This window comes from Marmota flaviventris, chromosome 5, assembly GCF_047511675.1.
Source record: "Marmota flaviventris isolate mMarFla1 chromosome 5, mMarFla1.hap1, whole genome shotgun sequence".
Taxonomy (NCBI): Eukaryota; Metazoa; Chordata; class Mammalia; order Rodentia; family Sciuridae; genus Marmota; species Marmota flaviventris.
Genome location: NC_092502.1, coordinates 52,258,645 through 52,272,467, shown reverse-complemented (window position 1 = coordinate 52,272,467; position 13,823 = coordinate 52,258,645). Strand labels below are relative to the sequence as shown.

The window sequence follows — 13,823 nt, the reverse complement described above, 5'->3', positions numbered from 1 at the left end:
AGTGGTGATGGAAAAAAAATGAAAAGATTAGAATTAGTGAATTTGTGCTTTTTTTCCAAGTATATTTTGTTTCTCCTTCTTTTTGTTTTTTGCTTTGATGGGATACTGTTATAGCAAGAATTGCTTTGCCCCATTGATGGATATCCCCTGTCCAAATGGGGTGTCCTGTCAGATCTTAAAAAAGGAGACTATTCCTGCCCCAAGTCATAAATTAACAGTACTGGAACCTACTGCCACATCCTTTGTGACCAGCAGCCTCTATCCTCCATGGGCAAAAGGGGATGAATAGCAGGGCAGAGGCCAAGTTCTCTTTGCCCATTTTTCTACAGCCCAGATAGGTTTTGGGGGATATTTTTTCACCCCATCTTAGGGTTAGTGTCCTTGAACAAACAATTAGATGATCTGCAGTCGCAGATCTGCCTGGGGCCAGCTGAACAAAACAGTGCTGGCAATGTCGCTTTAACCTTTTCTTCTGGTATCCTGCTATCCTCACACACCATCTGGCATCTTCAACTTAGTTCCTGATTGTTCAGACCCCTTATCATGCAACTGCATAAATGACTGTACATACAGAATCTCTTCCATATACTTTACCCCTGACAGACCAGCTTCAACTGCAAAATTATATAATAATCCAGAAAAAACATTCAAAATTTAGATTGTATTACAGTAAAACATGTTTCTCTTAGATAGGCTTATACCTGTAAGTGGCCCATTCAGCCAAGATCTCTTTTCTCTCTAGAGACTACTGGTAAGATCAACCCAGCACGGCCCATGTCTCAAAGGGCCAGCAGCAGATACAAAACAAACAAACAAAAAAAACCAAAGACAAAAACAGAGAGACAAACAACTAGACAGGCTCTTCAAAATTTTAAATTGACCAGCCAAGATTTTTCCCAAGAGACTACCTATAGAATCAATGAAGTATTGGGCATGTCTTAAAAGGGCCAGTAACATACCAAAACAAACAAACAACAACAACAACAAAAAAAAAAACACCACCAAAACACAGACAACCAAAGGGAATTCCCAAACCCAAGGCCAACAAACAGATAAGAACCTAGGAGACATCAGAAGGGAGAAAATATCCCTAGGTTCTTGATTCCTGCTTAACCATGATTCCTACATGAAGTGGCATCACAGATGTTCCCACAAAGAGGAAGCAGAGGTGTGAAATCAAGGGTCTCTGCATGCATGGTGAGGGATTTACCAGATGGCTAAGGATGTCACAACTTTACTGAGTTCAGTTTACATTTTCTCAAAATGAACCAGGATTGAACAACCTGTACCATTCAGGGAGAGAAGGTGGGAGTTCCCTGAAGCTCTTTTTTGCTTCAGAAGCTGCTGGGTTAGTGCCTCAGTCCCTCCCTTTAATCACAGGAATAGCTCTTTTGGTCGAACCCAAGGCAAACTCCCATCTTCTAACTCTCTACAGTTGGCTCTCAACAAGTTTGCCTGTCAACTTGCATCCTTAGCATGGGAGTAGGGTTCCTTGGAACCCTAGCTGCCCAAAAAAGCTGGAACAGGGAATGCTCTTAGGTCCCACCTGGGGTGCCAAATTTGTTACTAAAAGCTCAGTTCTTGTTTCCATTGCCAATCCAATAAGGAGGAAACAGTTCTGAGAAAAAGGTGGTTTATTGATTTGCTAGCAAAGGAGAATCACAGGGGACTCCTGTCCCAGAGGCTGTGATTCAAACATAATTTCTTTCTGGAGAAATTGCCCATTTTCTACAACAGTTTCTCTTAATTTCCATAAGCTGTTTTAGAGAAATAGCATTAGTTTTTTATCTGCCATATCTGTTGTATTTTTTTCTAACTAGTTTTGCTCTTTTCTTTGGTATGTTTTCCAGTTTTTATGTAATAAATCTATATAGTCATATGGCATAACTAAATTTTAATGGGCTATGTATATGATGGTAGTTTCATAAAATTATATTATTTACTGATAATGATATTATAGCTGTCTTAGTTTGTGACTCTATGTTCACAAAAGGACAAAATCACCTAATGACATTTCATAGAACTGTTCCTATCATTAAGCAATGCATGACTGCATTTGCTTTTTTAAGATGATGTTAATTTTAAATAACATCATCTCCACTTTTTTTCTGTCCTTTTTATCTTCTTCATATTGGAACACATTAAATTTTAGTGTGGGGCACATATACTTCCTGATTTGATAAATTCATTTAGTCATCCAGCATGCAGTCATAAAACATACATGTTGCAGAGAATATATATAAAAAAGAAACAGGTGTTTCCAGAATAGAAATCATTCTGATTGCAAAAGGAATACACACCTCAATCTAAACTAAGTTTAATGATAAAATTTTAACTATTTTCAGGAGGCCTGGAAGTTAGCTAAATGAAAAATAGCCTTTTGCGACTAGGATTCCCTGTCATTACCACTATCACAGTCAAAACCTGACATGAAGCTAACTAGTATTTCCTGTGAATTCCCAAGGCCATCTTAATGATTTCGGATTTTTATATCTCAATGGTAACCTACAGAAAATAGCCTACCAACTGTTTTCTATCACAAATCACTAGTTTCATTTACCCTCCCCTTCAGTATATTCTATACTCTGCCTACTGAAATCCAGACTCAATCTGGCAATAAAGCAAAAACATAATTTTAGTTTTATCTTCTACTTCATCCCACAAGTTCCTCAGTGAAGCCTTTTCTATCGGAGTAGGGTTTCCTAGTACCATCCCTTCCCAGCTTGTACTAGTCCCTCTGCCTGAAATGCTTTCTACCTTCAGTGACTGCAATTCCTGTATAAGAGCCTCAAATATCAAGCACAGATATCACTATATGACCTTTTTCTTTGGAACTTTTCTGCTCTACTCATTTTTTGGGGACACTAATTATAAACTGTATCATAAGTGGGTATTTCTTACGCATTTCTGCCTGATGCGGGTTAAGGGAAAATCTAAGGTATATTTTACACAACTCTGTAATCTGAACAGTGAATTGTCCTTAACAGATACATATCCACAGAATAAGGGGATAAAGACTACTTTTGCTGTATATAGCTGTGAGGTCCTCATTTGATCCTTGCTTTTTGAGCTTACTTTAAGCGGCAGACTTGGTAACCAGGTGACATTAATGCATTATGGTGGAGGGGGTATGAGAACAAATGCAGGATCAGATTAAAGAACGAACAAGAGAAGGGAAATGGAGGATAGCCAAGTATAAATAACTCGTCCTTAAGGTTTGTCTGTAAATGGAATCGACAGAAAAATGACGAAGAAATAATGTACTAACCGTCCACGGTCTCATTAAATATCAGTAAATTTTTAAGAAAAGCTACAGTTCTTAATCTTTCCCTTTCATTTTCGACCGTAAATAAAAAGCAGGTCATGAGTACGGAGAGTTTATTAAGGATCACGCATTGTGCTGACACTTCTAGAAATCGGGAAGGGGAGTTACTGGCGGCCATACACCGAGTTCCTGGAAACCCGCGTGGGTCCATCAAGAGGCCGCATCCTTCACCCCACCACGTCCCGATTACTCGCCCGTCGAAAAGACGCAGAATAGCTGGTTTTGAGAGCACCAATATTGGCCCCACTGGTTCTCAGCCCTCGGCGCTCACCTCGTTGTTGAGGTTCAGAGACCCGGGCGGCGCCATAGTAGTAGGTCCAGACGGAGAATCCTTGGCTATCTGCACGTGAACTCCGCCGGTCACACCGCGGCTGCGTTGCTACGCCCCTCAACCTCAGGTTCTTCCGCCCTACACTGTTCCGCGTCTCCGGAAGCTGACGACTGGAGAAAAGCGACGCGACGCAGGGCGGGGGAGGAGCAGAACTGAGGGAGAGCAACTTCCGGCTCGGAGTGTGACGCGGCGGAATTGCGTGTTTCTATGGAAACGGGGAGCGGGTGGGTAGCCTGAGGGAGTTCCACTCCTGAGGTTCCCCAAAGCGCTTGTTTTTCATGACCTTGCTTTGATTATGCCTCCTAGTACTTAATCAAAGGTCGTTAGTGCCTTCTTTTTTGTTTCCTAGTGTGTGTGTATGTGTGTGAAAGCTTTAGTTACAAGGTCAAGTAGTTGTGTGACCGAGTTTTTGCTCCGATTTTTTTATTCAGCGTATGTGAAGATTTATGCGCGTTGAACAAACACGTATTATGAGAATCGCACAGCTTTTCATTCCCATATTTCTGAGGCGTAGATATGTTATGAACATTCTCAGAGGTTTACGTAAAAGCAAACTGAAGTAAATTGGACATTTGAAGCAAAACCAGAATACAGATTTTCTACAGCCTGTGAGAATGTCCGTTTTGAGGTGTTGATCTCCAGGCAAAGAAAACATAATTGAGATTTTAAGTCTGAATTAGATAATAGATAATTAGTTATTAATTATGAATTAGATAGTTATTAATTAACAATTTAATATTGACAGTTAAAATGAGTCAAATCACTTTACATGACTTAGCATCAAAATCGTCACAGAAACCCAATGAGATAGGAATTGGTGTTCTTATTTCACAGGTATGGAAACGGACCTTAGAGAAGACAAGTGTGTTGTTCAGTCATCTGCTGGAACGGTTTACTGCTACAAGACTTAAGGTACCACAACATAGTGTGTGGGGTCCAACGTAAAATGAAAATACAGAACCTTCATTCAAAAAGCTCAAAAATTGTTCTCCCACACTATCTGAACTTATCATGCTGTTTATTTACGATTTAAAATGACCCTCCCTCAAGTGCAAGACTAGTGAGGTATCAGTGCAGACCCTTAAAGATGCCCGAGATCCCTGCTCCAAGACTTGGACACTGTGCTCAAGCAAGGTGGCAACTGTGGCTATGTGGGGACCTGGGAGCAGGAAGGTTGGGACTGGACAGGACAGTACATAACACAAAGAGTGAGAGCCCTTGGTATATGTTCCTTTTTTCCCCACTGGATTTCACTTACTAAACTGAAATTCATAGATGTAATTATTAATTTCAAAATGATGACCAAAGCATGCTTAACCATGGCCCACATCTAAGCATTTGTCCATGTGACATAGTATTGTCCAGAGTCACTTCTCCTAATTCCTCTTGAATAGCTTAGACTTGTATTTGGATTTTATATTCTCATTTTTTATGTGGACCTGGGCACAAATGTTTAACTGCTGAATTCCTGTTTGCATGAAAGCAGTTTTACTATATCATACACTGAATTTTGATTGTCTTTCTTTATTAAAGCTGAATTTCTGGTGTGTAGGAGCATTTTCAGCATCGTGTGGGTAGTAGAAACATCAATTTTAAATACGTGGAAAAAAGTAATGAAGAGAAATGTAGAGCTTTAAGGAAATTATGTCTTCTATTTTGGGATAGCAATGTATTATGATCCTGTAATGCTTCAGAAGGTATATTTTAATATAAAATTCATCTGTAGATCTTAAAGGCTTTGTATCTAATTCTCATGATCATCTCAACACCTACCTTATTTCTCTGGCCACCAGAGCTTACTGAGGCTCAGTACTTTTTTTCTCCATTGCTTAGCCCATGCTCTCTCATTTGCATATTATGCTCCTCACAACCTACTTTTGTAAAAACCACTTTGGAGACCAGGCTAAATTCCTTCTATCCGTTTAAGAGTTCTTTTCATAGCCTCCTCTAAAAAGTTAATTTTTCTCACCATCAATTTTTATAGTATTTATAATTGTCTACCTTAATTTGAAATTTCCTGTGAACTGTCATTTTTAAATATTAGAATTAAGTACTCAGCAGCCTTAAATCCTCCATTTTTGCAGAGACGTTTCTTTTTCCATTTTCACAATATCCATGTAAAATTATTTGTTTCATATATATACTACTTCAAAATCAATACATCTTACTTTAATGCAACAATATAAAAATTGTTTGGTTTGTTTATAAAGGTGATTTTACTAACCTGCTCTCTTAAAGCTATGCACATTTCCTCTAGTAATAATAATAATTACTTAATGAGACTACAAATTTTTCTTGAAAACAACACATCAAACCTTTTCACTCTTTTATTCCTGAAAGGATGACTGGGCTCAATTAATTATATAAGGCTTATGAAATGACAAAGTTCTTATCATTAAAAAAAACTTGTTTGAGACCTTTTATTCTTTAGAACAGTGGTCCAATTAGTGGAACTAAGGATCCACAAACACATTCACTAGAAACTTACATTTTTCCACTTCTGGTTCTTTAAGAGCTTCTCAAATTCCTCTGTATTAGTCTATTTGGGCTGGTATAACAAAGCACCACAAATTGGGTAGTTTATACAACAGAAATTTAGTTTTTTACAGTTCTGGAGTCTAGAAATCCAAGATTAAGTAGCAACTCTTATAGGCATATAATGATATGATACTGTAGTTTTAATTTACATTTCCCTAATAACTAACAGTTAATTTCTGGTGAAGGATCTCTTCTTGACTTACAGATGGCTGCCTTCTCTTTATGGTTATATCCTCACAAGGCTTTTCCCTCTGTGCACATGTAGAGAGAGAAATCTCTAATATGTCTGCCTGTTCTTATAAAGACAACAATTCTGTTGGATTAGGATGCCACAACTATGAGCTCATTTAAAATAATTACATCATTAAAGACTTTATCTCCAAATCATGTCACATTGGGGCTTCAACATATGAATTTGAGTGGAGGCACAATTCAGTCTAATATACTTACATTTTTTGAGAATCCTTCCATATTACCTCAAAGAAAATAATCTTCTTCTCATTTTAATGCCTTATTGCTGCCATTTCTGTCATTTTTTATTTCCATAAATAGTAGTCATCCATTAATGGATCACAACTAAACATGGTTGTTTATCAATCATAATAGAATTGAAAAATAGATTCATTTTTGGACAAGTGATTTGTCAAAATTGTGAAGGGAATTCAATGGGGAAAAGATTGTCTTTTCAACAAATTATGACTGAACAATTGAATATCTATGTGAAAAACAAAAAACTACTTTGACTTGTACATCATGCCACATGAAAAAGCAATACAAGATGGTTCATACATGTAGGTTTGAAAGCTAAAGTTCTAGAAGATAATGTTGGACAAAAACTTTGACTTTTGGTTATGCGAAGGTTTCTTGGATATATAAAATCAAAAGCAGAATCCATATAAAAATATATTGATAAATAGCACCTAATCAGTAAGAAAACTTCTATCTCCCATTAGACAGTATTAAGAAAGTAAAAAAGAGAAACAATACATGGAGAGAGAATTTTTACAAATCGCATATTTTATAAGGGATTTTTATCTAGAATACATTAAGAAGCTCTAGAATCAATAAGGAAACAAATAATACAATAAAAAAGCAAAACAATATTAGCAGATACTACACTTTAAAAGATATTTGGAGAGCTGAGTGTGGTGGCACATGCCTGTATTCTTAGAAACTTGGGAGGCTGAGGCAGGAAGATCACAAGTTTGAGATCAGTCTTAACAACTTAGTGAGACCCATAGCAACTTAGCAAATAAAAAGTAAAAAAATAAAGGGCTGGAAATTTGGCTCAGTTGTTGAGTCCCTTGATTTAATCTCCAGTACCAATAAATAAATAAATTAACTAATTAAAAACAAAAGGTATGTGGATAGCAAATGAAAATATTCAAAACCATTAGTCATCAGGGAAGTGCAAATTAAAAACATAGTGTCATACCATTATACACCTAGTAGAGTATAAAATTAAGTCTTATCATACCAAGCGCTAGCTAGGATATGAAGGACCTAGAACCCTCTTCTGTCACTAGTGGTGGTGTAAAGTGGTACAGCCATGTTAGAAATAGTCTGGCAAGTTTTTAAGAATTTATGCATCCACCAGCCATACGATGTAAGATTTTTTTCTTGAATCAATAGAAAAATGGAATTAGGTATCCTTTCAAAGAATTGTGTATTAATCCTCAGAGCAACTTTATTTGGAGCAGTTAAAATATAAAAACAATCTAAAATTCCATTCAACAGGGATATACTATGACACATATGCAAGCATGCACACACACACACAAAATACAACACCACTCAACAATAAAAAAGAATGATATATACTTCAACATGGGTAAATTTTAAAATAGTTATGCTAAGTGAGAGAATCCAGACAAAAAGAATATATACTATTCCATTTATGTAAAACTCAATTATACTAAGTCTAGGAAATGCAAACTACTGTGAAGTAGGAAAAAAAGATCAATGATTGTTTGAGGAAGTATTAGAGAATGGTTGGACATGTAGAAGGGAGAAATGACAAAGGATCCTGAAGAAACTTTTAGAGTGGATTAACATGTCCATGATTTTGTTTTTGGTAAGTGTATACATATGTCAAACATTAGTTTTGTGCAGCAACCTCATTAAAACTTAAATATTCCTACTATTAAATCAAAAGTTCTACTTTTAGCACAAAACTATAGTAATACTGCTACAAGTCAATGATGTATATGTAAAACTGTTATCTAAATGAAATAAAAAAATAGAGGAAATTTATCCATCTATGCAGAATGATCAGGTTAAGGACCTATTAAAAAGAATATTGACTCTTTGTTTACTGGAATGGATGAATTTATGTATTTTTTAATGAATAAGTCAAGTGGAACTATACTGGAGTACGCTATTATGTGTGTTTGGAAGAAGAATATGTGATATGACATATTCTTCTTTCAAACAAATGTTATGACTCTACTTTTGTACAACCAAAGACATGAAAAATTGTGATCTATGTGTGTAACATGATTTGAATTGCATTCTGCTGTCATATATAACAAATTAGAATAAACAAAAAAGAATATGTGTACACACAGACAGCACATTTACTTGCTTGTATAGAATCTTTGTTATTTTGAGGGTAAATCAGTGACTGTGGCATATGTGTAAAGTGCTTCTACCATGTTTCTTGTCTACTTTGAGTTTTGTGCTGTGTAATACTACTTTTTTCATCAGAATTTAAAACATATTATTGTGATTTTTGTTGTAACCATGAGTGAAATATGTTCTATTTTAACTTATTATTACCAGTACAGACAACTATGATTTTTTGGCATACTTGTTATTTTTTTCTAGTATTTTTCTTTGAGAGGAAGGGATTCTTTTTAAAATGTGCAGAAAGAAGTATAACCCAGAAGATAACCTCTATTTCTCAGTGTTTATGACACTTTATTTGTATTATTATTTTGCTAGAACTTCCAAAACAATGTTAAAAACAATGTTTGCATGTTTGTTCTTGATGTGGCTGTAAATAAATTCAAAATGAGACCATTTGAAATTATATTTGATATTTGTTATAATGAATAGTTTAGTCAGGAAGTTTTATTTTCCTAGATGTTTTCTCTGAGTAAATGGTTACTAAATCTTCTCATTTACATTTTCAATTTTGATTGCTTCAATGAAGTTTTTTCCCTTTAAGGCATTTTCCCATAAATATTCTAATTCTATTGAAGCTGCTAGAAATTATGGACTTTTACCAAGAAAGTGGTTGGAACTCTACACCTTTCTCTTTTACTTGAATTTTTGGGTAAAAGAGAAGTTACTATTGATAATTCTGTCATTTTTCTTAAGCATATTCTTTACAGCTTTCAGTACTTGAACAGTTACTAGTAATTTAATTTACAACAGGTTACAATATGATAAAAGTATCTCTCTCATCCATAAATCAGTCCAGTGGAATGAATTTTTCATCCTTGCTGTGCACTTTCAATCCTCTATCCCCAGGGTGGCAGTGTTGTTTTGTGAATTGCACATTTGTCAGAAATTGTAAAGTGAAGAAAGCAACCCAAAAGATGGCATGTGATAGAGCATTTTCTGAATAAAAGGAAGGAAAATAGATGGCTCTTCCAGGTCTTATACTTCTTTAATGCTTAAGGTTCCAAATTTTAAGTAACAAAACAATAGTACAATTTTTAAGTGAAACACTATAGGACTTATTTCTAATTCGATTTTTTTATATTTATATTTGAGAATGCAACTAGCTAATATATTAGAAACAGGCAATTAGCAAGTGATTAAGCTAATAAATACTAAATCAATCCTCTAACCTTTTTTGCCTACACTTCATATTAATTTTAATAGAGTGCTCTGATTAGGTATATTACTTTATATCATCTAGGAAACTTTAATACATTCTATTTTAGGGTTTGTAAATCTTAATATTGAAATAACTAAGCTGGGTGTAGTGACACACACTGTAATGGCAGTGGCTCCAGAGCTGAGGCAGGACAATTGGGAGTTGAAAGACAGCCTTAGCAACTTAGGCCCTAAGCAACCCAGGGAGACGGGGTCTCTAAATAAAATGTAAGAAACGCTGGGCATGTGGCTTAGTAGATAGGTACTCCTGGGTTCAGTACCCTGTATCAAAAAAGAGAGAAAAGAAATAGCTAGTTAGTGTCATATATTCATGTTTTATAAAGTTTGAAGTGATGAAAGTAACACTTAGCATTTCAGAGTTTTGGCCAAGATCTTTGACTTTGGAATTAAATTGATACCAAATTCCAATTATAACTCTTCTTTTTAAATATATTTTTTATAGTTATAGTTGGACACAGTACCTTTATTTTATTTATTTTTGTGCGGTGGTAAGGATTGTATCCAAGGCTAGGAGAGCACTCTACTGCTGAGCCACAACCCCAGCCCTCCAATTCTAACTTATAATAGCTATACGCCCCTTAAGAAAATTATGTAGTTTCTCTATGCCAAGATTTATTTGTGAGAATGATAATTAATATTTTGTAATAATTAAATGAAAACACAGCAAATATCTTTTGATGAATATTTACCTCTCAGTAGTTTAACTTGTTAGTATTTTAATTTTTGTGTTTGATATTTATAGGCATGCTATATATGAGGAATTTATGTCTTATGAATAACAAACATGCCTAAGGTCATGGAAATAATAAGAGAGGTGGTTCAAGTCTCTTGACATAAAATTATTGGTGGCAGTTCTATAACAGTGCTTTGATATGTCAATAGTTTGTAATGATATGTCAATAATTTGTAATCACCATTCCATTCTTTACCATTTGCCTAATTATTTATTGATTATTCAATAATTAGTGAACCAGTGTACTTTATAAATCTTTTCATACATGTGATTTATTTGCCAGATAACCAAGATAGGCTCATGATTATTTCAACAAAGCTTATAATTTAAACAAAGTTCAGAAAACATTTAAACTCAGTTCAGATTTATTTTTAATATAGTGATTTTCTTTGATTCATTTCAGTAAATATTTTTTAGCATTTGTTTTACAAAACTATGCTGGGCTCAATAGGATATAAAAAAAATGATAAAGACATTATTGAGTAATTCTAACACCGAGACAGACTGCACTAAAATGCTATAGTAGTATAAAGTACTAATGAAGTATTATAGAGGAATGAGAGAACAATTTGACTAGAAGGCTTCATAGAGGAGGCTGGATTTGAGTTCAGTCTTGAAGGAAGAGTAGCCCCTCAATAGCAAGCTTTGGAATAAGGATAAAATTACTAGCAGGATAAATTAATTAAATAAAAAACAGGTAGTAAAAGTGTATCATACATAGAATAATGATTTAAAATAATCTTAAAGATTCTAAAGGACTTTTCATAAATACTTAAATGTTTCCCAAAACATTGTTAGGCATAGAAACTAATTTTTAATTTTTTTCTTAAATATATTTCTCATATATTCCTACTAAAAATAGCAGTTCCCTTATTTATTGAAATTTTTGAAAAAAAATGAATTCAATCTTTTTGATAAAAACAAAATTCATGAATCTTATTAAAATGGCAGACATGTATCTCAAAGTACCTTGGAATTTATGGATTTGTAAATGACTAAGTAATCTTTGATGAATTTTTTGCTGCATTTTATTTAATCACCAAAGGTGGAAATTTGGGAGAGACTGAGCTGATAGTGTAAAAGCCTGTTCAGAAAAAAAAATTAAATTTGAACCTGACCATCAAGGAACAAGGATTTTATAACAAATCCGTTGGGCCAGCTGTCCATCTAAACCAAGAAAGAGAGGCAGGAAGGATAGCCTAGGAGTTAGCAGGTCTGAACTATTCCTTGTGGGAATTCAGTGTTGTTTCTCTAGTCAGGAGTAGAGTTAGAAAAAGAATCTCTGCTATTTTGTTCAATTTCTAGTCATGCATTATCTACTTTGTCATTTTTCAGCTATTCAGTGCTATACTGAGATAACTTTCCCTAACTCCACTGAAACTCTGCTTGTCAAAGTCACCAGTGACTATTTAGTTACAGAACTGGATTTTAGACTGTTCTAGGTACAAAATTATCATCTTGGTCATTTGCCAGGAATGAATAACATAAAAGTGTTGGTTGATCTAGTGACCCTTTTTCTCTTCTGTCTTTCCATGTGTCTCATTGTCTAATCTAGAAAGCTTGCCTGATAGTAGGGTGCCACATACTATACTTTTTTCATACCTAGTCTCTATTACATTGACATTATTGATTCTACAAAGAATTATCCAGCTCCACTGTCAGTAGGCACTAAGGTTCAAAATCCCTGACTTATGCTCATGTCTATAATAATAATCTGTTCTATACGAAAAAATTTGTGTTTTTTTCGTAGTACATTTTGTTGGTATAGAAGATGTATCATATAATTTACAAATAGTGCTAAAATATAATATTCTTTACTATGAATTTATAGAGCAAATTGATTCTCATAGAATGCTTTCATTGATTTTTCCTAAGTTCTTAATTCCTATCCAAGATACAGTTTCAGCTGATGAATGAGTATACCTCTGAAATATATATTATTTGATATTTTCATTTCTATCTATGAGTAAAAAAGTGAAAATAATAAATATGTTGAAACTTTATTTGTTCCTAAATGATTTTAGCAATGATTTTATCTGATGTGGGGAATCACAAATCAATCAGAGTGATGCCAAATTGTTGAGAGATCCTATGGTTAGGCTTCAATTAGATCAGCTATATTGATTTCCTGAGTGAACCAGTATAGAAAGAGCCAGGCTTCCAAATTTATTCTAAATTCAAGAAGGGATTGCAGAGCTGGAAACTGGAGGCAAAGGGAAGAATGTCTAAGGCTTCATAGGACCTAGTTTGAAGGGTGTAGGTATTCTTACTGTGGAAATAGACAGGGAAGTGTTCCCCTCATGAGCAAACTCCCAGGGGTAACTGGCACCCTGATTGCAATGCCCAGCAGTTTCCCTCTGAGGCTATTAAGATAACTATGCTGTGTACTACCTGGTTTCCATAGTAACGTCCTTGGGTGTGAGAAGCTCTGTGTTTGTATTAACCTGTACCTTATCTCAGTTAGCTAGCACTCAAGGTTAAAGGAATACTGGTTAGAGTGTAGTCAGGTGTGATGGGTAATATATAACCTTTTTTGAGTTAATAAACTCAGCAGGAAGGAGGAGCAGACACCACTTCTCCTTCACTTCTTCACTTCATTCCTCTACACTCCACCTCTGTCTGCCTACTTATACCTTGTGTCTGTGTCTGTGTCTGTTCTTTTGTGAGCCTCCTCACAGGCTTTCTCCACAGGTGTTCCTTCACAGAGGGGGGCAGTTCAATGGTAAAGTCAAAGGGCCTAAAATAATTGGTTTAAAATGTTGGAGAATCCAACTATTTAATAAGTGCCATTGAATCATTTACAAAAGCCTAGAACAAAGGGAAGTTTTGCAAAGAAGAAATTCTAAAATTCTGCAGTGTTCCTCCTTAAATTATTCCTGAGCTGCCCTAATTAATTTCAAACTTTGTAGAGGTGGTTGGTTATTTATGTTTGATTATATACTTTAAAATGCTCTCTATAAATATGGCATTTGCTGGTAAATGGATGGAACCGAGACCATCATGCTAAGTAAAATAAGCCAATACCCCCCAAAACAGAAGCCCTATGTTCT

General features: G+C 35.0%; 1 protein-coding gene and 1 long non-coding RNA gene across 4 annotated transcripts in view; one reads left to right on the top strand and one right to left on the bottom strand.

Annotated features, from left to right (window-relative positions):
- Nucleotides 1–3,728, bottom strand: part of LOC139705681 (serum response factor-binding protein 1-like) — a 72,006-nt gene extending 68,278 nt beyond the window's left edge. For all 3 annotated transcript variants that reach the window (XM_071611842.1, XM_071611841.1, XM_071611843.1), the window contains exon 1: nucleotides 3,597–3,728. Coding sequence is in view for 1 of the 3 variants with exons in the window: in XM_071611841.1 (XP_071467942.1) it covers nucleotides 3,597–3,632 (36 nt within the window). In the remaining 2 variants the exon portion in view is untranslated. The remainder of the gene's footprint in view (nucleotides 1–3,596) is intronic.
- Nucleotides 3,729–3,858: 130 nt separating this feature from the next.
- The window catches only part of LOC139705680 (uncharacterized), a 46,887-nt gene continuing 36,922 nt past the window's right edge, over nucleotides 3,859–13,823 (top strand). The window contains exons 1-2 of the long non-coding RNA XR_011707498.1: nucleotides 3,859–3,975; nucleotides 4,491–4,568. This is a non-coding gene — a long non-coding RNA (uncharacterized lncRNA). The remainder of the gene's footprint in view (nucleotides 3,976–4,490; nucleotides 4,569–13,823) is intronic.